General features: G+C 66.9%; 3 protein-coding genes across 4 annotated transcripts; 2 read left to right on the top strand and 1 right to left on the bottom strand.

Moving 5' to 3' along the window:
* The first annotated feature begins 565 nt into the window (after window positions 1-565).
* CALU (calumenin) lies at window positions 566-10711 on the top strand. Of its 2 annotated transcripts, none has more exons than XM_080577518.1 (7): window positions 566-683; window positions 3337-3571; window positions 5992-6185; window positions 8398-8564; window positions 8651-8711; window positions 9090-9289; window positions 9474-10711. In XM_080577518.1, the coding sequence occupies exons 2-7, from the start codon at window positions 3351-3353 to the stop codon at window positions 9576-9578; spliced, it is 948 nt and encodes a 315-aa protein (XP_080433644.1). In that variant the 5' UTR covers window positions 566-683; window positions 3337-3350; the 3' UTR covers window positions 9579-10711. The 2 variants fall into 2 exon arrangements, with proteins under 2 accessions (XP_080433644.1, XP_080433645.1); XM_080577519.1 differs by lacking the exon at window positions 5992-6185 and adding an exon at window positions 5729-5922.
* On the bottom strand, window positions 9634-15228 carry OPN1SW (opsin 1, short wave sensitive; the record flags this gene model as incomplete). The annotated part of the gene is made up of 5 exons (XM_080577522.1): window positions 9634-11743; window positions 13064-13303; window positions 13627-13792; window positions 14649-14817; window positions 14886-15228. The coding sequence occupies 5 exons, from the start codon at window positions 15226-15228 to the stop codon at window positions 11621-11623; spliced, it is 1041 nt and encodes a 346-aa protein (XP_080433648.1). The 3' UTR covers window positions 9634-11620.
* A 3780-nt stretch (window positions 15229-19008) lies between these two features.
* On the top strand, window positions 19009-21300 carry LOC308187754 (uncharacterized protein; the record flags this gene model as incomplete). Its single annotated transcript, XM_080575996.1, has 3 exons — window positions 19009-19644; window positions 20995-21116; window positions 21214-21300. Exons 1-3 carry the CDS (start codon window positions 19182-19184, stop codon window positions 21298-21300), a joined length of 672 nt encoding a protein of 223 aa, XP_080432122.1. The 5' UTR covers window positions 19009-19181.
* Between the last annotated feature and the right edge of the window lie 787 nt (window positions 21301-22087).

Here is a 22087-nt window from a genome sequence, read left to right as displayed (position 1 = left end):
CTGAGGCTCACCCTGACAGACCTCACCCCGTGAGGCGGGCGGGCGCCATCTTGGTGATCACCTCCCCTCACTCCGCAGGTGCTGCAGGGAGAGAACGCCCGCAGGATGCCTCCGGCACCCTGCTGCCAGAGAGCTGGCGGCCGGCATCACCTCAGCGGGGTGAGGAAGGCTGAAAAGGCGGCGGCGGTGCCTCCGCTCCCCTTTCAGCGCCCCTCAAAATGGCGCCGACGCCCCCCTCAAAATGGCGCCGCCCTCGCGGCCGCCGCCTGCCTCTTCCCGCCCTTTCCCGCACCACGTGACCACCGCCCCCCCACCCGCACCCTCAGCCCCTCTCCCCCGCCGCGCCTGCGCAGTGGCGGAGCGGGGCCGGGGGGGGCGTGGCCGTCTGCCGGCGCGCGCGTGAGGACGTGGCGCTTTGCAGCCAATCAGCGCCCTCATCCCGCGCGGGGAGGCGGGGCCTCGGCGGGCGAGGGCGGGGCCGGGAGGAGAAGGCGGAGAGGAGGGCGGGGCGGGCGTGACGGACGGCGGGGCGGACCAATCGGCGCGCCGCGCGTGGCGGCGGCGGGGAAGGAGCGGCGCTCCGATTGGCCGGCGGCGGGGGGGGAAGGCCGAGCGGCGTGGCGCGGCGCCCACTTCCGGTCGGCGGAGCGGGAGGGGAGAGCGGGCGGCGGCGGCACTGGCGGGTAACGGCGGGGGGCGGGGGGGGATCGAGGGGGGGGGCTGAGGGGGTCCGGTGGGTCCGGTGGGTCCGGGGGGTCGGTCCCGGGCTGGGGGGGGGGCGGTGATGGGGCGGTGATGGGGCGGCGGGGGCCTGGTCACGGCCCCGGGGCCTGGTACCGGGCTTGGGGCCTGGCGTCGCCATGGCAACGGGAGGGGGGGGGCGCTCGGGGAGGTTCCCCCGGTGCTGGTTTGGGGGTGAAATGAGAGGATTTGGGGTGAAATGAAAGGATTTAGGGGGTCGTGGGGGTCACCGGGCCCGCCCCGGGGCTTGCCGGGCCGCCCCGAGCCCCCCCCCCCCCCCGTGGTGGCGGTACCGGCACCGGGGGGGAGCCCCGAGCCGCTGGGACCCCCCTCGGTCCGTGTGTCCGTCCGGTTGTCCCTCGGTCCGTCCGTCCTCGTGCCCCCTCTGTTTGCCTTGGCTGGCCTCGGGCCCGCCGCGGTCACCGGCAGAGGTCGGGGCCTTGGAAAGGGACCGGGGGGGGGGACGGGGATCGGGGGGACGTGGCACCGGGGGGAAGGGCCCCGAGCCCTGGGGTGTTCGGTGTAACGGGGCCCCGCTCCGCTCCCGTGGGTTCCCCTGGGGCGAGGGGAGCGGTGTGGTGCTCCCTGTGGGAGTGGGGGGACAGCGGGGTGGGCGTTAGGGACAGGTTCTGCACCCCGGGGGGGGGGGGCGGGGCTGGGCTGGGCCCACCAGGGACGTGGGCACGGCTCTGCTGGAGGTGGAGACGGGTTTTGGGGCGCTCCGTTGGGGACCCAGGAGCGCAGAGCCGGGAGCAGGACACGGTGAGCTTCTGCTCTTGCCCTCCTGAGGCCCCGCCTGGGGTCCTGCACCCAGGTCTGGCCCCCAGCGCCAGGAGGATGTGGGGTTGTTGGAGGGGGTCCGGAGGGGGCCAGGAGGACGCTGCAGGGGCTGGAGCCCCTCTGCTGTGGGGCTGAGGGAGCTGGGGGTGCTCAGCCTGGAGAGGAGAAGGCTCTGGGGAGAGCTCCTTGCAGGTTTTCAGTACTTAAAGGGGGCTGATAAAAGGATGGGGAAGGGCTCTTCGCTTGGGTGGATGATAGGACGAGGGGGAATGGTCTTAAACTGAAAGAGGGGAGATTTAGACTGGACATTAGGAAGAAGTTCTTTGCTGTAAGGGTGGTGAGGCCCTGGCACAGGCTGCCCAGGGAAGCTGTGGATGCCCCATCCCTGGGGGTGTTTGAAGCCAGGCTGGCTGAGACCCTGAGCAACCTGATCTGGTGGGTGGCGTCCCTGCCCGTGGCAGGAGTTGGATGCGGTTTGGTAACCTTTAGGGTCCCGTCCAGCCCCAGCCTTTCCGTGATTCTGCTGGGGCTCTTCCACGGCCCGGTGCCGGGTCCCGCGCTTTGGCCGCACCAACCCCACGCAGCGCTACAGGCTGGGGGCAGAGAGACTCTAAAGCCGTGCAGAGGAAAAGGACCTGGGGGTGCTGGTTGGTGACCTGACCGTGAGCCGGCAGCGTGCCCAGGTGGCCGGCAAGGCCAGCGCCATCCTGGCTGGGATCAGGGATGGTGCAGCCGGCAGGAGCAGGGAGGTGATCATCTGTGCTCTGCTCTGGTGAGGCCGCACCTCGAGTGCTGGGTTCAGCTTTGGGCCCCTCACTACCAGAAGGACGTCGAGGCCCTGGAGCGTGTCCAGAGCAGGGCTACGAAGCTGGGGAAGGGCCTGGGACACAAGTCCTGTGAGGAGCGGCTGAGGGAGCTGGGGGGGTTTGGTCTGGAGAAGAGGAGGCTCAGGGGAGACCTCATTGCTCTCTGCAACTGCCTGAAAGGAAGGGGTGGGGGGCTGGGGTCGGCCTCTTCTCACAGGTAACCAGTGACAGGACCAGAGGGAACGGCCTCAAGTTGTGCCAGGGGAGGTTCAGGTTGGAAACGAGGGGACATTTCTGCTCAGAAAGAGCAGTCAGGCGTTGGGACGGGTTGCCCAGGGAGGTGGTGGCGTCACCGTCCCTGGGGGTGCTCAAGGAGAGGTCGGACGTGGTGCTTGGGGACGTGGTTTGGTGGTGACATTGGTGGGAGGGGGTGGTTGGACCAGGTGATCCTGGAGGGCTTCTCCAACCCTAACGGTTCTGTGATTCCATGGCTCTCTTGCCCAGGGGCTTGTCAGGCACCCCTAATTAGCTAACGAAGGCAGGGGAGGACCCGGGGGCTCTGTGCGGGGCGTTCCTTGGGTCTCACCCCCTGGGGACACGGCTCCGTCCACGTGCTCAGTGTGTCCCCGTGAGCTCAGCCCCTTCTCCTCGCACCTCGTGGCCGTGAGCGCGGCTTCCCTGCGCCACGTGGCCGATCCCTCATCGCTGGGACAACCACGGGGCTGATCCCTCCTCCTCCTCCTCCTCCTCCTCTTCCTCCTCCCCCACGTACCGGGGGCTCGGTTCTGTCCCCTCAGAGCCGGGGCTGTGAGGACAGCCCTCACTCCTGCCATTAACCACGATGCGAAGGATCCGGGCACCGCTTTTACCGTTAATTACGACACAAAGGAGCTGGGCAACCGTTCCCGGGACCACCAAACCGGGACCAGCGCCCCGGGGCGGCCGCGGGCCGTGGGCTGACCCCCGGCGCGACCCGCTGAGCGTCCCCCCCCCTCCCCGTGCCCCGCAGGCGCAGCGTTCACCATGAGCATCCAGCAGCTCCTCCTGTGCCTGTCCCTCGGGGTGGCCTGCGTGTCGGCCAAGCCCACGGAGAAGAAGGACCGGGTGCACCACGAGGCGCAGCTCAGCGACAAGGTGCACGACGACGCCCAGAGCTTCGACTACGACCACGACGCCTTCCTGGGCGCCGACGAGGCCAAGACCTTCGACCAGCTGACGCCGGAGGAGAGCAAGGAGAGGCTGGGGTAAGGAAACCAACACCCCCCCCCCCCAAAAAAAAAAAAAAGCCTCCCCCGAAAAGGGGGACGTGGCGCCGCGGGGCAGCCCCGAAACGGCGGCGTGTCGGGGGCGCTTGCGGGGGTGCTGAGCTCTTCCTGCCAGCTCGCCTCGGCTCGCTGTGAGCACGTGCTGGTCCCTGCCCAACAACGCTCCCAAAACCACACCCCGAGGTTGGAGGAAGCCCCCCCCCCAGGGCCCCCAAATTCCCCGTCCGTAGCTGGCGCTGCGTGGTGCACGTGCCCGGCCCCCCCCCCCAGGATCACAAAAAGGGAGCGTTTCTTTCCAATTAACTCTAAAATTAACCTCGGTGCCGCGCCTCCCGCTGCCACCTGCCTCCGCCGCCGCAGCTGCCGGCGCAGTTGTTCCCGTTTGGCTCGGGGAGGCTCCGACCTCCCGAGCAGCCCCCCAAAATGACGCCTTTCCCACGTGGGGAGGCCCGGGGCCAGCCCCGCGCCCTGCTCGGGGTTTTTTTGGGGGGGGGAATCAGCCCCGGGAGGAGGGGCAGGAACACGCTGGCTGCCCTCCCCCGCCGGCTCTTGTTTTCCTAACCCCGGGGCTCGGCGCGCTGCCTCCGTGGCTGTGCAGTTATCTGCTGGAGGCGCTGCCAGCGGGGCCCGGCCCGGGGCACGGCTTCCACTGGGACTTTTCTAACGGGGCTGCTCCGAGCCCTGGACAAAAAAAAAAACACAACATTTTGGTGTTTTCACTTGGAGGCCAGTCCGACACGTTTCCTCAGCCCCGGGAGGGTTTTGTTCTCTCGCTGTGAGCGCAGGATTAAGCAAAAGAGCTTTTTTTCCTCAGGCGCCCTGCCTCACGGCGTGCCGTTCCGTGCGGTGCTCCCCGAAACGCCACCGGGGCCGCAACCAGCTGCTCTCCCCCTTGCTTCTTTCCCCGAAGCCCCCCCGGCGTCAGCTGCGGGCACCCGGTGCGTGGTGCCGGAGCCCCGTTTTCGTGACAAACCTCCCCCTTTTTTCATGAAAACCCCTCCCGGTTTCCACGCCTCGCGCCCCAGGAGCCGCAAGGGTCGGGGCTGTGCCGCGCTCGCTCGGCTCCTTGGAGCCCCCACGGCCGAGGGCGAGGAGCTGGACGCGGCTTTGCGTGGAAGGACCGCGGCGTCGGGTGCTCCCCGGGTGCTCCCCGGGTGCTCCAGGCCCTGATCTCACCGCGGGCGCACGAGGGATGGGTGCGGGCTGCCTGGCGGCCCCCCCCAAGGAGCCCCAAAATTCGGCTGGCGTTGCGGTGCCGCGGCCGGCGCTCGGGACCGCCGGTGCTCAGCATGCTGCGTGCGTCGGGGCGCCCTGCCGCGGCGCTGGGGAGGGGGCCGCGGCGCTGTCCTGCGGGTCTGGGGGCGGAGGGGTGGCACGGAGGGATTAATTCGTCCCATGCTGCATGCGCAGGGGGTGGGAGCTGAGCCGTGCCCGGCGTTAAACGCCGCCGCGGTGCCCCGGGTCCCTACAACGGCACATGGGACCGAGCAGGAAGGCTCCAGCAGGGGCTGGGAGCGCTCGCAACGCCCTCGCCCCGTCCCTCTGCTCACCTCGGGGCGTTGGGGGCAGGTGGCATCGCGGGGCCGGCTTTAAAAGCGAAGCCCCCGGGATGGGGGGAGGAGAAGAGCGCGAGGCGGGAGCTAAATGCGGGGCGATGACAGCGCCCGGCCCCGCTCCCACCTGCTGCTCCGCCGGGGCCCAGCGCCTCGCCGCATTCCTCGCGTGGCTGCCGGGGCTGTGCTCCCTCCCCGGGGGCTGCTTCACGTCAGGGGGGGCTCCCCTGGGAGCAGAACATCCCCCCCCCACGGGGTCCCCGGGGGCTGCTGGGGGGCCACGAGCTCGTGGATCCGCCCCAAAGATGGGGACTGGAACGTGCCGAGCGGCGGCGGGCACCTGCAGGGTGTCTGTGGCCTCGCAGCCACCACTAAAAACCCAGTGGCAATGCCCCGCGGTTTTAATGCCCCGCGGTTTTAATGCCCCGCGGTTTTAATGCCCCGCGGTTTTAATGCCCCGCGGATCGCGAGGGCTGAGCCCCGTTGTGGGCTCTGGTGGCACAGAAGGTCAGGTCGGCGCTCCCCCCCCCCCCAGAGCCTCGTTTCCCTTAACTTGTGCTGGATTTTTCTGCATTCCCCACAGAAAGATTGTAAGTAAAATAGATGAAGACAAAGACGGGTTTGTAACTGTGGAAGAGCTCAAAGACTGGATTAAGTTTGCACAAAAGCGCTGGATATACGAGGATGTAGAGCGGCAGTGGAAGGGGCACGACCTCAATGAGGACGGCCTCATTTCCTGGGAGGAGTATAAAAATGCCACCTACGGCTACATCCTAGGTAGGTCGCTGCGCTTGGGACCGAAGCGTCGCGGAGCCGGCACTTGAAACTTGCTGTTTTGTTTTGTAGAGTGATTGTAGATAAGATAGACACGGATAAGGATGGGTTTGTGACGGAGGGGGAGCTGAAAGCCTGGATTAAGAAGGCCCAGAAGAAGTACGTGTATGACAGTGTCGAACGCCAGTGGCAGGAGTTCGACTTGAACCAAGATGGATTTATCTCCTGGGATGAGTACAGAAACGTGACATATGGCACCTACCTCGGTAAGGGGCGAGGGCTCAAACCCGGTGCTGGTCCCCGGTCCATAAAGCAGAGGTCCCCCCGGGACGCAGCCCCAAAGCCCCCCCGCGAGCCGAGCTCCTTCCCTCGGCCTCGCCGCGGGAGCCCCGAACCCAAAGGTGCAGCGCGGGCGCGTGGCGCGACCTCTGCTTTATCGACGCCCTTGGTTGTGAAACCCAGCCCCCGCCACGGCGCCGCTCCTGGGGCCGGCTCCCCGGGCGCCCAAAAACCCTTCCTCGGCCCCACAAATTGGCGAGGGTCTCTGCTGGCTCCCCAGCTCCAGGTTCTGCCCACCCCTTTTCTTGGCTTTTTTCTTGGGTCCTGGCCCGCGGAGCTGGTGCATTTTTGGGGCTGGGGGGGGAAAGCGGAGGCCCCGGGGCGCAGGGAGGAGCTGTGCTGGGGGCCGAGCGCCGCGCGCCGGCGCTTCTCTGCCCCTCGTTCCCCTGCTCCGGAGCGCATACATATATGGCGTGCCGAGCCCCGGCGCGGAAGCGCGAAATAAAGCTCAATTTGCTAAATATTTCCAAAGATAGTCAAATGCTCCGCGGGACGTATGGAGCGCGCTGCCTCGCCCCCCGGGGCTAATCCGTCTTCCCTCGAGCCGCTTCTCCTGAGGGAGCTGAGCCGCAGGAAGCCTCCGGCTCGCCCTGCCCTCAGCCATCCCCTCAGCTTCCCCTTCAGAGCTGAGGTGCCCCCCACCCGCAGCCCCTCTAGTTTTTGGAAACCCACCCCCACCAGAGTCAGCCTGCAGGGAGGGAGAGCTGTAAAAGGCTTTCACGCTGCTTTCTGAGCTTCCCCGCAACGGGGTTTTAAGGGCCGCGGGCGTAGAAAGCTTAAAAACTGTCCCAAAAAGAAAAGGTAGAAAAGGAGGAAAAGAAAGGAGCAGCGCGGGGGCTGCTCGCTCCCGCTGCGGGGACGGCTCCTCCGCGGCACGGTTCTGCCCCCGTCCCCCATCTCCTACCAGAGGCCGTCCTCTCCTCCTCCTCCTCTTCTCCTCCCCTGGCAGCAGCGGCCCTGGGAACACCCGCGCAGCGCCTTGACGCGCGGCCAAGGCACGGCCGAGCCCTTAATCGCGTTAAGAGCGTCCCGCTCGCAGCGTGGGAGCCGCGCGCTGCTGCGCCGCCCGCCCCTTGGCTGCCCGCGAGGAGCGCTGCTGCCGCCCGCGGCCCTGCGGGCCCGCCTCAAATCTTCCTTTCCTCGAGGAAAGCAGGATGGGCAGGGGGCGGCTCTCTGCCAGCTTCATGGCGAGGCAGCGGGCTCTTAAAAAAAACCCTTAAAGCAAGGAGTGAATGGTGCGTGTAGTTTGCCGCTCGGCACCGGCGGCTTCCCTCAGCGCCGCTGGCAGGTCCTGGAGCCTGAAGCGCTCGCGTTGCCCCCGTGTTTGGCCGACGGGGCGAGCTTCAGGCTTCCCCTTCTCCTCCTGCCGGGCCGTTCCTCAGCTCTGTGCCCCAGGCCTGCCTCGCACAACGCTTCCCTTGTGCCGTGGCTGCTTCTCCCCCTTCTTCTTCGCCCCCCTAAGTGGGTCAGAGCCTCACGAAGCAGCCCCCCCACGTGGCAGCGAGCTTCCCAAGGGGCCCGGTCACGGCACAAGAGCCCGTCCCGGCTCGGGAGCGCTCCTCGGAGGCGAGCTGGGCTGGCCGCGTTGCGCGCCGGAGCAGGGAACCTGAGGATTAGTTGTGCCTTGGGGGTGACTTGAAATAAAACCTCCCGCCGGCTATATTTAACGGCTGGCCGGCACCGCGGCTCGCACACAGCTTCCTAATCCCGGGCCTTTTGTCCGGGCTGTAAGCGGAGCCGGCAGCGAGCCTTTTTTTAGCCCGGGCCTGGCTCTCACCTCCTCTCAGCCTCCGATTCGGCTGCGTCGTCCTCTACCCATCCCCGCTACCGGGGGGGGCGGACGGACAGACGGGCAAAGCCAGCGCCCTGCGGCTCCACGTGCCCCCAGCACAGCTCCCCCCTTTGCCCGTTTCCCTCCAGAAACGCCCCAAAACCACGCTCCGTGGCGCACAGCATCCTCGCCGGGCCGCTTGCAGCTCCTCCTCCTCCCCCTCCTCGCAGCATAGGTGCAGCCCGCGGGTGTCTGAGCGTGGTGGTTAATTAGCGTGGTGGTTAATTAACGCGGCGGGGTTGGCGAGCGGCGCCGGGCTCCCCGACGGAGCTGACCCGGCGCGGCCGCCTCTCCTCTCGTGCACCCAGACGACCCGGACCCCGACGACGGCTTCAACTACAAGCAGATGATGGTGCGGGACGAGCGGCGCTTCAAGATGGCCGACAAGGACGGCGACCTGACGGCCACCAAGGAGGAGTTCACCGCCTTCCTGCACCCCGAGGAGTACGACTACATGAAGGACATCGTGGTGCAGGTGGGCACGCCGCCCGCCCCGCCGCCCGCCCCGCCGCGTGGCCGAGGGGGGGGCTCCCCGCTGACCGCGCTCGCTCCCTCTTGCAGGAGACCATGGAGGACATCGACAAGAACGGGGACGGCTTCATCGACCTGGAGGAGTACATCGGTGAGTGCGCGGGGGCCTGCTCCCCCTCTCCCCCCCCCAGCAGCTCAGGGTTCAAGGCGAGCGTGCGGGGAGGCCGGGCAGGATCGCAGCGTGCCCCAGACAGAAGGGAACATCTGCTCCCGCTCGGCGCGGCCGCCAACTGCCGAGCCTCCGAGCCCAACAGCTGCCCTTCCGGCACCGACACCCGAAACGGGGGCTGCGGCGAGGGGGAGGGACGGGGGGACGAGGGCGGCGAGAAGCGCGCGACTCGACAATAATGTCGGTGGGAGCGCCGCCCGCCCCGCCAGGCTCCTGGGAAGCGCCGCGTCGGGTTTCTGGGGTTGGGCGCGGTGAAATCGGGGCGGGGGGGGGGGCTCACGGTCGCCCCGTGCCTCGCAGGTGACATGTACAGCCACGACGGCGACACCGATGAGCCCGAGTGGGTGAAGACGGAGAGGGAGCAGTTTGTGGAGTTCCGGGACAAGAACCGCGACGGCAAAATGGACAAGGAGGAGACCAAGGACTGGATCCTGCCCTCGGACTACGACCACGCCGAGGCGGAAGCGCGGCACCTCGTCTACGAGTCCGACCAGAACAAGGTGGGGCAGAATCTCCTCTCCCCGGCTTTTTGGGGCGCACGGATACCCCACGAGCATCGCCCCTACGTCCAGGCCGGGCACGCGGCGCTCGGCGTCGCGGCTTGGGGCCGCGCACCGCGGTGATGCCCCCGGGGAGCGCCGGCGGCACGCGGTGACCAGCGCTCGCCCCTCTGCTCTCTTGCAGGACGGGAAGCTCACCAAGGAGGAGATCGTGGACAAGTACGACCTGTTCGTGGGGAGCCAGGCCACGGACTTCGGGGAGGCCTTGGTGCGGCACGACGAATTTTAAGACCTGTACAGAGAAACCCGTTTTCTTAAATAATTTATTTTTTACAGTTTCTGGATTATCATGAGAAACATTTTCGCTACTGAGACTGTTATTTCAGGCTATGAGGTGAAAACGAAATCTCTCTCCCGTCCTTTTTTTTTTTTTTTTTCTCCTTTTTTCCCCAAAGGAGTGGGGACTCGGTGTTCTGAGAACCGACCTCTCATTATGACACGTTGTGGTTTTTAGATTTACACTTTTGTTTTATGGTCTAACGAGCTCTGTTTATTTTTGTATTGTTTTGGTTCCATGTGAAGTGAAGAACACGTATCCCGAGAGCTAGCGGCAGAGCAGCGCTGAGGGTTTTCCCCCCCGCCCTGCCTCCCTCTCCCCCCCCCGCTTTGATTTTTGTACGTCCTTAGCTGCGGCCTTGGAAGGAGGAAAAGAAAACAAAAAGCGAAGCCCTGAGATATAAAAAAAAAAGCGAGCCCCAGAACACGAGCGCTGCCCCGAGGAGAAGGAGGCGAAGGGCACCCCTGCGGCCCCCCGGCGGCTCCCCACGACTCCGGGCCCACCCTCGCCCTTCTCCGCTCCCCAGCGGGATCCGGCTCGGCCGAACAACCCCGGGGACGGCGCCGCGTCCGCCCGCCCTCCTGGCGCGCCTTCAGAGCCCGCCGCCGCCGCTCCTAGTAAGGCAAGCGAGCGCGGGGCCGCTTCGGGCACTGCTCCGGGCTCGGGGGAGGCCTCCGACCGCCTCCCCCGCACGCCCAGCGCCGCTCCAAGTGCCTTCATCCACCGCGCGCGGGGCCGAGGACGGGGGGCAGCGTGAAGGGAAGCTCCCCGAAGCTCCGCGGTCCCCCCGCCCCCCGGAGCACCCCGTCCTCCCCTCGCCGCGGGCGCTGCAGCGGCTCAGCCCCGGGCTCCGAAGCGCGGCCGCTGCGCGTTCTGTACTCGTGCTATCTCATGTAACCCTCTGAAGTAACACTTTTGATATAACTCGAACCCAGCCTTGGCCTGGAGGAAACTCGTGGGGGGGGGCTCGGAGCTGCGCGTGCCTCCCCCTACCCCCCCCCCAGCACCGGGGACCCCCTGCGGAGTGGGACCTGGGCTCTGCGCGGCCGCGAGCGTCCGGCTGTCAATAAAACCGTTTCCATTCACCCGTCCTGGTGCTGGCCCTGCTGTCGCTGCGCCGTGGGCACCCCGCTCTGCCCTCGCCGCGGTGTTGGGGGCGAGGGGGCTGCGTTCCCCCACCCCCTGCCCTCTTACCCTAACCGCCCCCTTTCCCCTGGCCCCGTAGCGCGGTGGGGCCGTGGGGAGCGCGGTGCTTGCCGTGCTGCGGGGGCCGAGCCGCGGCTCTCGGCTGCCTGGAACGGGGCCGCCGGGCCCGGCGCGCGGCGCCTTAATTTGGAAGCGTTGGGAGCAGGGCACGGGGAGGGTCCGGGGGCGGTCGGGATGGGGCCGTGGTCACGCTCCTGCCCCATAGATAGGGGTTCTGTGTAGCACCAGCCCCATAGATGGGGGTCTCAGTCACGCTCCTGCCCCATAGATGAGGGCTCTGCCCCATGTCAGCCCTGTGGATGGGGGCACAGCACCCCTCCTGCCCCATGGAAGGGTGCTCAGCACTGCCCCAGTGCCGTGGGTGGGACCTCAGCACCACTCTTGCCCCACAGATGGGAGCTCTGTGTGACCCCAGCCCCACAAATGGGGTCTCAGCCCCGTGGATGGGGTTTCAACACCAATCCTGCCCCATAGATGGGGCTTGTTGTGCCCCACAGAAGGGGTCTCAGCCCCCCCACAGCCCCACGGCAGGGGGCAGAATCCCCACCTCCCTTCCTGCCCCCCACTTGTGGGTCCCGGGCAGGACACAGCTCCCCCGTTGCGATCCCCCGCAGCGCCCCACACTTGGCGTCCATCCCATCCCACACCCGTGGGGCCCAGCCCCACGGTGCCGTGGGGCCACCAAGGCACAGACGGGCTCGGCATTGCGGCGGCGTTTATTGTCCTATGTCCTAGGCTGGCCGGGGGTCCCGGCCACCACGGGGGTCCCGGCCGGGCGCCGGTGGCTCCTAGCTGGGGCTGACCTGGCTGGAGGACACCGAGGACACCTCGGTCCTCTGCGCCGAGCTGGAGATGTCCGAGTCGTCCGTCATGGGCTTCCCGCACACCGTCTCCATGATGCAGGCGCGGAACTGCGGGGACGGCAGCCGCTGGCTTTGGGGACCAGCCCCGGCCCGCATGGTGTCCCCATCCCTGTCCCCATAGGAATGTGGTGTCCCCATCCCTGTCCCCGTGGAATGTGATGTTCCCCATCCTCGGTCCCCTGCGGACATGGCGATCTCCATCCCTGGCCCCAGTGGACGTGGTGTCTCCATCCCTTTTCCCATGGTGTCCCCATCCCTGTCCCCATGAGATGTGGTGTCCCCATCCCTGTCCCCCTGGAACGTGTGGTGTCCTCCATCGTTGGCCCCAGAGAATGTTGGTGTCACCATCCCTGTCCCCATGGGAGTGTGGTGTCCCCATCCCTGTCCCCATAGGAACATGGGGTGCCTGCCATCCTTGGCCTATAGGAACATGGTGTCCTCCATCCTTGGCCACCTGGGGACATGGTGATCCCCATCCCTGTCCCCATGGAACATGGTGTCCCCCATCCCTCTCATCATGGGAACCTGAGTTCCCCCATCCCTGTCCCAATGGAACTTGGGGTCCCCCCTTCCTGTTCCCACTTCTATGTGGTGTCCCCATCCTCCTGAAAACATGGTGTCCCCATTTCTGTCCCCACAGGAAAGCGGTGACCCCCATCCCTGTCTCCATGGAATGTGGTGTCCCCATCCCTGTCCCCATGAGACATGGGGTCCCCATCCCCGTCCAAATGGGAACGTGGTGTCCCCCCATCTCTGTCCTCACAGGAGCATGGTGACGTCCATCCCTGTCCTCATGGGAACATGGTGTCCCCTATTCTTGTCCCCACAGGAGCACAGTGATGTCTATCCCTGTCCCCATGAAACGTAGGGTCCCCATCCCCATCTCAATGAAATGTGGTGTCCCCCAGCCCCCATCCCTCTCCTTATGGGAACTTGGGGTCCCCCATCCCTGCCCCCATAGGAATGTGGTGTCCCCATCCTCCTGGAGACGTGGTGACCCCCATCCCTGTCCCAGTGGAACATGGTGACCCCATTCCTGTCCCAGTGGGAATGTGGTGACCCCATCCCTGTCCCAACGGAACGTGGTGACCCCCATCCCCATCCCAGTGGGAACGTGGTGACCCCCATCCTTGTCCCAGTGGGAACGTGGTGACCCCCATCCTTGTCCCCATCCCCGTTCCTGGGCCTGTTCCCATCCCAGCACCACACTGTCCCCATCTCTTGCTCCTGTCCCTGTCCCGTGCTGTCCCCTGCCCACATCCTCGGGTGTCCTGGTGTCCCTGCCCCCTGGCTGTCCCCAGCCCGATGCCACCCTCACTCCCCGGGGGTCCCCGTCCCAGCCCGTGCCCCCCGTGCGCCGGGCGCCACCTGTTTGTTCATGAAGCAGTAGATGATGGGGTTGTAGACGCAGGCGCTCTTGGAGAAGAAGGCAGGGATGGTGACCAGGCGCAGGTCGAGGCCGTGGTCCCGGTTGTTCACCATGTACATGGCGAGGGCGGCGTAGGGCACGTAGCAGAGGCAGAAGGAGCCGACCATCACCACCACCATGCGCGACACCTCCCGCTCCGCCTTCTGCGTCGTGGCCGACTCCTGCTGCTGCGCGGCCACCTGCGCCCGGGGGGCAGCACCCCTGGGTGCTGCTTGCCTGTCCCTGTCCCCATCTCCATCCCTGTCCCCGTCCCCACCCCCTGCCCTCCTCCCCAGCCCTGCATCCCTCTGTTCTTCCATCCCACCAGCCCTTCCTCCCTCCTTCCTTCCAACGCCCCATCCCTCCAGCCCTCATCTCCACACTTCCCCTTCTTCCCTCTCCCCATCCCATCCCATCCCATCCCATCCCATCCCCATCCTCTTCCCCCCCCGTCCTCGTCTCGCCCCTCCCATCCTCCCCCCCAGCCCCTGCCCTTGCACACGCGCGTGCCGCCCGCACTCACGGCCCGCAGGGCGCTCAGCAGCTGTGAGTAGGAGAAGATGATGAGGGAGAGGGGCACGACGAAGCAGAAGATGAAGAGGAACCAGGTGTAGTACTCGCTGCGGTACTTGGTGCCCACCGTGTACCAGTCGGGGCCGCACGAGCACTGCAGGCCCTCGGGCAGGTACCTGCGGGGAGGCGGCGCGGCTCCATGGCACCGTGCGGCACCCCATGGCATCCCCATGGCACCCCATGGCACCCCGTTGAGCCCCACAGCATCCCCAGCATCCCCACGGCACCCTGCAGTACACCCATGATACCCCTTGACACCACACAGCACCCTGTGTAACCCCACGGCACCCCACCGTACCCCATGGTGCCTCATGGCACTGCCATGTGGCCTGGCACCCTCATGGCATCATGAAGAGCGCCCCCATGGGACCCCCACAGGACACCCCACAGCACCTGCATGGCATCCGCATGGGACCTTGCATGGCACCCCAAGACACCGCATGACACCCCATGGCATCCCATGGCACCCGACGGCACTGCACGGCTCCCCGTGACACCCCACAGCACCCCAGGTCACCCCAAGATATCCCAAGACACCCCATGGCACCTGATGGCACCCGATGGCACCCCAAGACACCTGATGGCACCTGATGGCACCCCATGACCCAATGACACCCTACGACACCCAACAGCATGCCAAGACACCTCATGACACCTGATGGCACCCGATGGCACCCCAAGACAACCCATGACACCTGATGGCACCCCATGGCACCCAATGGCACCCCAAGACAACCTATGATGCCTGATGGGACCTGATGGCACCCAATGGCACCCCAAGGCACCCCATGACACCTGATGGCAACTGGTGGCACCTGATGGCACCCCAAGACACCCCATGACACCCAGTGGCACCCCAAGACACCCCATGACACCCAATGGCACCCAATGGGACCATCCCATCCGATCCCATCCCGTCCCGTCCCATCCGATCCCATCCCATCCCACCCCACCCCGTGCCGTGGTGCCGACCTGCTCCACCCGAAGAAGGGCGGCAAGCCGACACCGATGCCGATGGCCCAGGTGGCCACCACCACCATCAGCGCGTGCTTGGAGCTGAAGCGGAAGTTGCCGAAGGGCTTGCAGATGACGATGTAGCGCTCGAAGGCCAGGAAGGCCAGGGACCAGCCCGTCACCAGCCCTGCGGCACAGGCGGCGGCATCAGCGCGGCGGCCCCGCCGGCCCCGCGCCGCGCCGCGCCGCCCCTACCTCCGGTGGTGCCCACGAAGGCCTCGAGGGCGCAGACGTGCTTCCCGAAGACGAAGTAGCCCTGCGAGCTGGCCACGAAGACGATGAAGACGCTGAAGATGCAGGAGATGAAGCCGCTGAAGGAGATGTTGACCAGGATGTAGTTGAGCGGCTGCCGCAGCTTCTTGTAGCGCACGGTGACCAGCAGCACCACCGTGTTGAGCGGCGTGCCCACCGCGAAGACGAAGCCCATGAAGGCCGTCTGCAGGTAGAAGGCCCAGGGGGGCGCGATGTGGTACTGGGGCCCGTCCCACGGCCCCGGCGCCGAGCCGTTGGTGAACAGGTAGAATTCCTCCTCCGACATGCTGGCGGTGGTCGGGGTGGGGTGGGGGGGGGGCTGGCGGTGGCCCCCCGGCACGGCCCTCATATAGCCCCGCGGCCCCAAGCCGCTTAGAGGCTCAGGGGGGGATCAGGGCCCTCATCCCCCCAAACTTGGGGATTAGGGGCGCTAAGCCCCCGCGCTCAGCCTAATCGCCGCGCTAAGCCGATTGAGGAGCCCCCCCCCAACCACCACTGGGCGGGGAGGGGGGGTCAGGTGAGGGGGGCTGCCCATGGGACCCCCGGCTTGGACGCGGTGTGGGGCTGGGGAGGGAGCAGGGGGAGGAGGAGGAGGAGGCACCGGGACCCCCCCATGTCACCCCCACTTGTGTCACCCCCCATACTTGTGTCACCCCCCCCATCCATGTCACCCCCACCTGTATCACCCCCTACTCGTGTCACCCCCCCCATACTCATGTCACCCCCCCATATTACCCCGTGAAATTCCCCCCCACAACATCCCCCCGCATCACCCCTTACTTGTGTCACCCTCCCACCCGCATTGTCCCCCCCCATGTCATCTCCCCCCCATGTCACCCCCCACCCGGGTCACCCCCCCACCCATCACCCCCTTATTTGTGTCACCCTCCCACCCATATCACCCCCCACCCATCACACCCCCCACCCAAGTTACCCCCCCATATAATGCCCCCCATGACACCCCCCCATACCACCCCCACCCGTGTCACCCCCAACCCCTGTAACCCCCCCATTACCCCCCCAAAACGCTCCCCACCCATGTAAGCCCCCGACATCCCCCCCAATGTCACTTCCTTTTTGCCCCCCCATGTCCCATCCCCCCTGTTTCACCCCCCCCCCCGTGTCACCCCCCTGCCTGCCCCTCCTTGTCTGGGGGGGTTGCATTTTGAGGTCACGTTCTGGGGCTGCAATTTTGGGGTTGCATTCTGGGGTTGCATGTTGGGGGGGGGGCGTTTTGGTGTTGTATTTTGGGGGGGGGTACATCCAGGGTTGTAGTTTTGGGGTTGTTTTTGGGGGGCCGCATTTTTGGGGTCGTATCCTGAAGGTGCATTTTGGAGCCGCGTTTCAGGGCTGTTTTTTTGGGGGGGCGCATTATTGGGGCTGCATCCTGGGGCTGTTTTTTTGGGGGCTGGACTTTGGGGCTTTTTTTTGGGGGGGGCTGTTTCTTGGGGGCCGCATTTCGGGGTTTTTTAGGGTGGAGTCCACATTTCGGGGCTGTTTTTTTTTGGGGCTGCAGTTTTGGGGCTGTTATTTTGGGGGGCTGAATTTTTGGGGCTGTTTTTTTGGGTCTGCATTATTGGGTCCACATTTTGGGGGTCCAAATTTTGGGGCTGCATTTTGGGGCTGCATTTTTGGGGCTGCAGCTTTGGGGTTGCATTCTGGGGGCTGTTTTTTTGGCGGGGCTGGTTTTTGGGGTTTGCATTTAGGGGTCGCATTTTTGGGAGTGTTTTTTTGGGGCTGCTTTTTTGGGGCTGGGTTTTTTTGGTCTGCAGTTTTGGGGCTACATTTCACGGCTGTTTTTTGGGGTCCGCATTTTTGCGGTCGCATTTTTGGGCCTGTTTTTTGGGGGCTGCAGTTTTGGGACTGTTTGTTTGGGGGCTGCAGTTTTGGAGCTGCATTTTGGGGCTGTTTTTTTTTTTTGATGCCTCGGTTTTGGGGCTCCATTTCGGGGCTGTTTTTTGGGGTCCTCAGTTTTGGGGCCGCATTTTTGGGACCGTTTTTTTGGGACCGTTTTTTTGGGGCTACATTTTTTGGGCTTTTTTTTTTTTTTTTTGGAGGGGGGTGCTGCATTTTTGGGGCCACATTCCGGGGCTGTTTTTTGGGGTCGGATTTTTGGGGGGTCCCCATTTCGCGTCCCCATTTCGGGGGAGGGCGGCGTGGCCGGGTCTGGGAGGCGCGTGCGCACTAACGCGGCCGGCGGCTCGTTGGTCTAGGGGTATGATTCTCGCTTAGGGTGCGAGAGGTCCCGGGTTCAAATCCCGGACGAGCCCTTTTAATTAACTAATTAATTTTTTTTTTTCATTTTTTTTTTTTTGCGGCGCGGAAGCGCCCAAGCCGCTTAGGGCGGAGCTGGGGGGGGATTAAGGGCGGGGGGGCCCCCACCTCCCCCCCCCCCTCCAGGTCCGGGGATGCCCCCCCAAATCCCCGCAGAGTGAGGTGGGGCTGGGGGGGACAGGGCGGTGGGGAGGGGCACGGGGAGGTGGGGGGCACGGCTGCCCCCCCCGGGGCTCCCATGGTGCCCCCACCCCCAGAGAGGGACCTCCCCTTTGGCCCCCCTCCTGCAGCTGGGTGTTGGGGGCACTGGGATCCGATGGCACTGGGAGCACTGGGAAGTGGGGGCGGTAATGGGGGCACTGGGGCACGGGGAGGTGGGGGCACTGGGAGGTGGGGGCACTGGTGGGGGCACTAATGGAGGCACTGGGGCACTGGGAGCTGATGGAACTGGTGGGGGCACTGGGAGCACTGGGAGCTGATGGCACTGGGAGCACTGGGAGCACTGGGAGGTGGGGACACTGGTGGGGGCACTGGGGCACTGGGAGTGGATGGAACTGGTGGGGGCACTGGCAGCACTGGGAGCTGATAGCACTGGGAGCACTGGGAGATGGGGGCAGTAATGGGGGCACTGGGGCATGGGGAGGTGGGGGCACTGGGAGCTGATGGAACTGGTGGGGGCACTGGCAGCACTGGGAGCTGATAGCACTGGGAGCACAGGCAGGTGGAGGCACTAAATGGGGGTACTGGGGCACTGGGAGGTTGGGGCACTGGTGGGGGCACTGGGAGCACTGGGGGCACTGGTTATTGATGTCACCGGGGTCAGGGGTGTCACTGGGGGCACTGGTGTGACCGGTGGCACCGAGCACTGGTGGCACTGGGTGCGGGTGGCAGCGGTTACCGGGGTGACCGGGGGCCCCGGTGACCGCGGTGCCGGCGGCAGGCGCGGTGCCCCCCACGGGGCCATGGAGCTGAGCGGGTGCCCCTCCGTGGGCAGTGAGTGGGGTGCGGGGTGGGGGGGACCCCGGGGTGGGCATCCTAGGGGGACGGGGACCTTATGGGATCGGGATGGGGACCCCGTGGGGACAGGGACTCCCAGGGACTGGGACCCCCAGGGATTGGGATCCCCCTGGGATGGGGACCCCATGGGGACAGGACCCCAGGGATTGGGATGGGGACCCCATGGGGACAGGGACCCTATGGGATTGGGACCCCCAGGGACTGGGACCCCCCAGGAATGGGTACCCCATGGGATCAGGACCCCAAGGAATGGGCACCCCATGGGGACAGGGACCCCAGGGATTGGGGTGGGGACACCATGGGGACAGGGACCCCAGGGGTGGGCACCCCAGGGGGACAGGGACCCGCAGGGATTGGGACCCCATAGGACGGGGACACCAGGGATGTGGACCCCCAGGGATTGGGACCCTCAGGAACGGGTACCCCATGGGGACAGGCACCCCATGGGGACAGAGACCCCAGGAATTGGGACCCCCAGGGGTTGGGATGGGGAACCCATGGGGACAGGGACTCCCAGGGATTGGGATGGGGAACCCATGGGGACAGGGACTCCCAGGGATTGGGACCCCCAGGGATTAGGATCCCCATGGATCAGGACCCCAAGGAATGGGCACCCCATGGGGACAGGGATCCTACAGGACTGGGACCACCAGGGATGGGCACCCCATAGGGATGGGGACCCCGTGGGATGGGGACCCCCATGGATGAACACCTCATGGGGACAGGGACCCTAGGGATCAGTACCCCCAGGCATGGGTACCCCATGGGATGGGGACCCCCATGGATGAGCACCCCCATAGGATGGAGATCCCATAGGATCAGTACCCCCAGGGATGGGGACCCCATGGGGACAGGGACCCCCAGAAATGGACACCCCATGGCATGGGCACCCCATGGGGATGGGCACTCTGTGGGGTTGGGCACCCCATGGGACGGTGACGCCATGGGATGGGGACCCCATGGATGTGCCCCCCCCGTGTCCCCTCCCCGTGTCCCGCAGCGGCGCTGGGGACGCTGCAGGCGGAGCTGGGCGCGCTGCAGGCCGGGCAGGCGGCCGAGCGGGGTCAGCTGGAGCGGGCGCTGGCCACGGCGCGGGACGAGGCGGCCACGGCGCGGGACGAGGCGGCCACGTGGCAGCGGGAGGCAACCAGGCTGCGGGGCGAGGTGGCCACGTGGCAGGACGAGGCGGCCACGCTGCAGGATGAGGCGGCCACGTGGCAGCGGGAGGCCACCAGGCTGCGGGACGAGGTGGCCACGTGGCAGCGGGAGGTAGCCACCCTGCAGGAGGAGGTGGCCATGCACCGGGAGCTAGGAGCCCGCTGGGAGCTGGAGGCCACCGCGCTGCGCGCCAGCAGCCGTGGCAAGGAGCAGCAGTGGCAGGAGGCCACCTCCGAGGCGGCCCGGCTGTGGGGTACGGGGATGGGGACGGGGACGGGGACAGGGTGGTGGCCGTGGTGTGGCGAGGTGGTGGCTGTGGAGCGATGAGGTGGGGTGGGGGCCGTGGGGAGGAGGGGTGGCCATGGCAAGGCAAGGTGGTGGCCACGGAGGGGAGGGTGGTGGCCAAGTAACAACGGGATGGGGGTCATGGAGGGGAGGGTGGTGGCACTTTGGTGGCCATGGAGGGGAGCGTGGTGGCCATGGAGTGGCAAGGGGGTGGCCATGGATTGGAGGGTGGTGGCCAAGGCACAGTGGGATGGTGGCCATGGACTGGAGGGTGGTGGCACTCTGGTGGCCATGCTGTGGCAGGGTGGTGGCCACGTCACGGTGGGACAATGGCCGTGCCACGGGGGGGGGGGGGTGACACCGTGGCACAGCGCGGTGGCCACCGTGGGGCCGGGAACGAGCCTGGGGGCTGGTGACACCGCGGGGCGCGGTGACACCACGGCGTGTGGGTGACACCCTGGGGCGGGGTGACGCCTCGCTGAGGGTGGGGGTGACACCGTGGGGGGGGTGACATCGCGGGAGGTGACACCACAAGGAGGTGACACCGCGGTGACGCCCTGCAGAGGAGCTGGGCCGCGTGGCCGAGGCGCACCGGGCGCTGCAGCACCGCCACCGCTGCCCGGGGGACAGCCGGGGACACCGGTACCGCCTGGCCCCGTCCCCGTCCCCTGTCCCCTCACGTGTCCCCCATGGCCACGTCCCCCCCATGTCCTCCATGGCCACGTCCCCCCCGTCCCCCATCTCCCCTCCCCATGACCCCACCGGAGGTGTCCCCATCTCCCCATCCCCTGGGCCACATCCCCCCGATGACGTCCCCGTGTCCCCATCCCCGTGTCCCCATCCCCGTGTCCCCATCCCCGTGTCCCCATCCCCGTGTCCCCATCCCCGTGTCCCACGTGTGTCCCTGTCCTTATCCCCGCTGTGTCCACGTCCCCTCTGTCCCCTGTGCCCCCTGCCCACGTCCCCGTCACCCCCTGTCCGTGTCCCCTGACCCCCCACCCATGTCCCCATGACCCCGTGTCCCCCTGCCCACGTGCCCCTGTCCCTTGTCCCTGTGTCCCCCTGTCCCTGTGTCCCCTGGGTCCCCCAGGTCCCCCTGCCCACGTCCCCCTGGCCCCATCCATGTCCCCTGCCCCCCAGCCATGTCCCCATGTCCCCCTCCCCCCTCTCCATGTCCATGTCCCCCTCCCCACGTCCCCTTATCCCCGTGTCCCCCCGTCCCCATCCCTGCCCCCTGCCCCCCAGCCATGTCCCATGTCCCCACGCCCCCCTCCTGTCCCCGTCCCCATCACTCAGCCCCATTCCCCCCCCCCCGTAGGGTCCCCACCAGCACGGAGCCGTCCCCCCCAGCCCCCCCATTGGGGCCCTCCCCGGAGCCCCCCCAGCCCGCGGAGCCTGGGGGGTCCCAGCCCCACAGCTCGGAGGAGACCCAGGTACGGGGTGGGGGGAGGACACGGGGGGGGGGGTGGTGACACCACCCTGGTGACACCACCCCGGTGACACCACCCCGGTGACACTGCCCCTCCCCCCCCCCCAGGCACCCCTCGGGGGGCTCGGGCCCTTCCTGCTCTTCGTGGTGGCCGCCGCCGTCCTCGTGCTGTACCCGCGCCTGAGGCCCCGCTGAGCCCCGTGTCACCCCCCCGTGTCACCCCCCTGTGTCACCCCCCCCCGTCACCCCCTGTCACCCCTGTCACTGGTTGGGGGGGGCAATACACCACTGCTTCGCACGGCGGGTGTGAGTGTCACGGCTCGGGGACGCGCCACTGCCACCCGTGGGCACCCGTGGGGACGTCCCTGGGGGTGTCACCAGGTCCCTGGGGGTGTCACCAGGACCCTGTCCCTGGGGGTGCCACTGGTGTCCCCATCCCTACGGGTGCCACCAGTGTCCCCATCCCCACAAATGCCACCCCAGTCCCTGTCCCCACGGGTGCCACCGGTGTCCCCATCCCCGTGGGTGCCACCCATGTCCCCGTGGGTGCCACCAGTGTCCCCATCCCCATGGATCCCACCAGTGTCCCTGTCCCCATGGGTGCTACCGGCGTCCCCGTCCCAGTGGGTGCCACCCGTGCCCCTGTGGGTCCCACCAGTGTCCCTGGCCCTATGGGTCCCACCAGTGTCCCCATCCCCGTGGGTGCCACCGGTGTCCCTGTGAGTGCCACTGGTGTCCCCATTCCCATCCCCATGGGAGCCACCCATGTTCCTGTGGGTGCCACTGGTGTCCCCCATGGGTGTCACCCGTGTCCCTGTGGGTGCCACCGGTGTCCCCGTCCCCATGGGTGCCACCCAGGTCCCCGTCCGTGCGGGTGCCACCAGTGTCCCCGTCCCAGGCAGCGGCGTGTGCCGGGGTATTTTGGGCCGGGTGCGTGGCGCTGACTCTCCGGGTATTTTTAGCACCCCCCCCCCTCCCCGGG

This window comes from Anser brachyrhynchus (genome assembly GCF_964034855.1).
Source record: "Anser brachyrhynchus genome assembly, chromosome: 1".
Taxonomy (NCBI): Eukaryota; Metazoa; Chordata; class Aves; order Anseriformes; family Anatidae; genus Anser; species Anser brachyrhynchus.
Note: the sequence above shows the minus strand (reverse complement) of the source record. Positions and strands in the feature narration are given on the sequence as shown.

Bases quoted from the DNA above. Each gene is read 5' to 3' on its own strand.
- CALU (XM_080577518.1), top strand. From the start codon at position 3,351: ATGAGCATCCAGCAGCTCCTCCTGTGCCTGTCCCTCGGGGTGGCCTGC. The intron at 6,186-8,397 runs GTAAGGGGCGAG...TCGTGCACCCAG, and splicing joins GACATATGGCACCTACCTCG to ACGACCCGGACCCCGACGAC. The intron at 8,712-9,089 runs GTGAGTGCGCGG...CGTGCCTCGCAG, and splicing joins CGACCTGGAGGAGTACATCG to GTGACATGTACAGCCACGAC.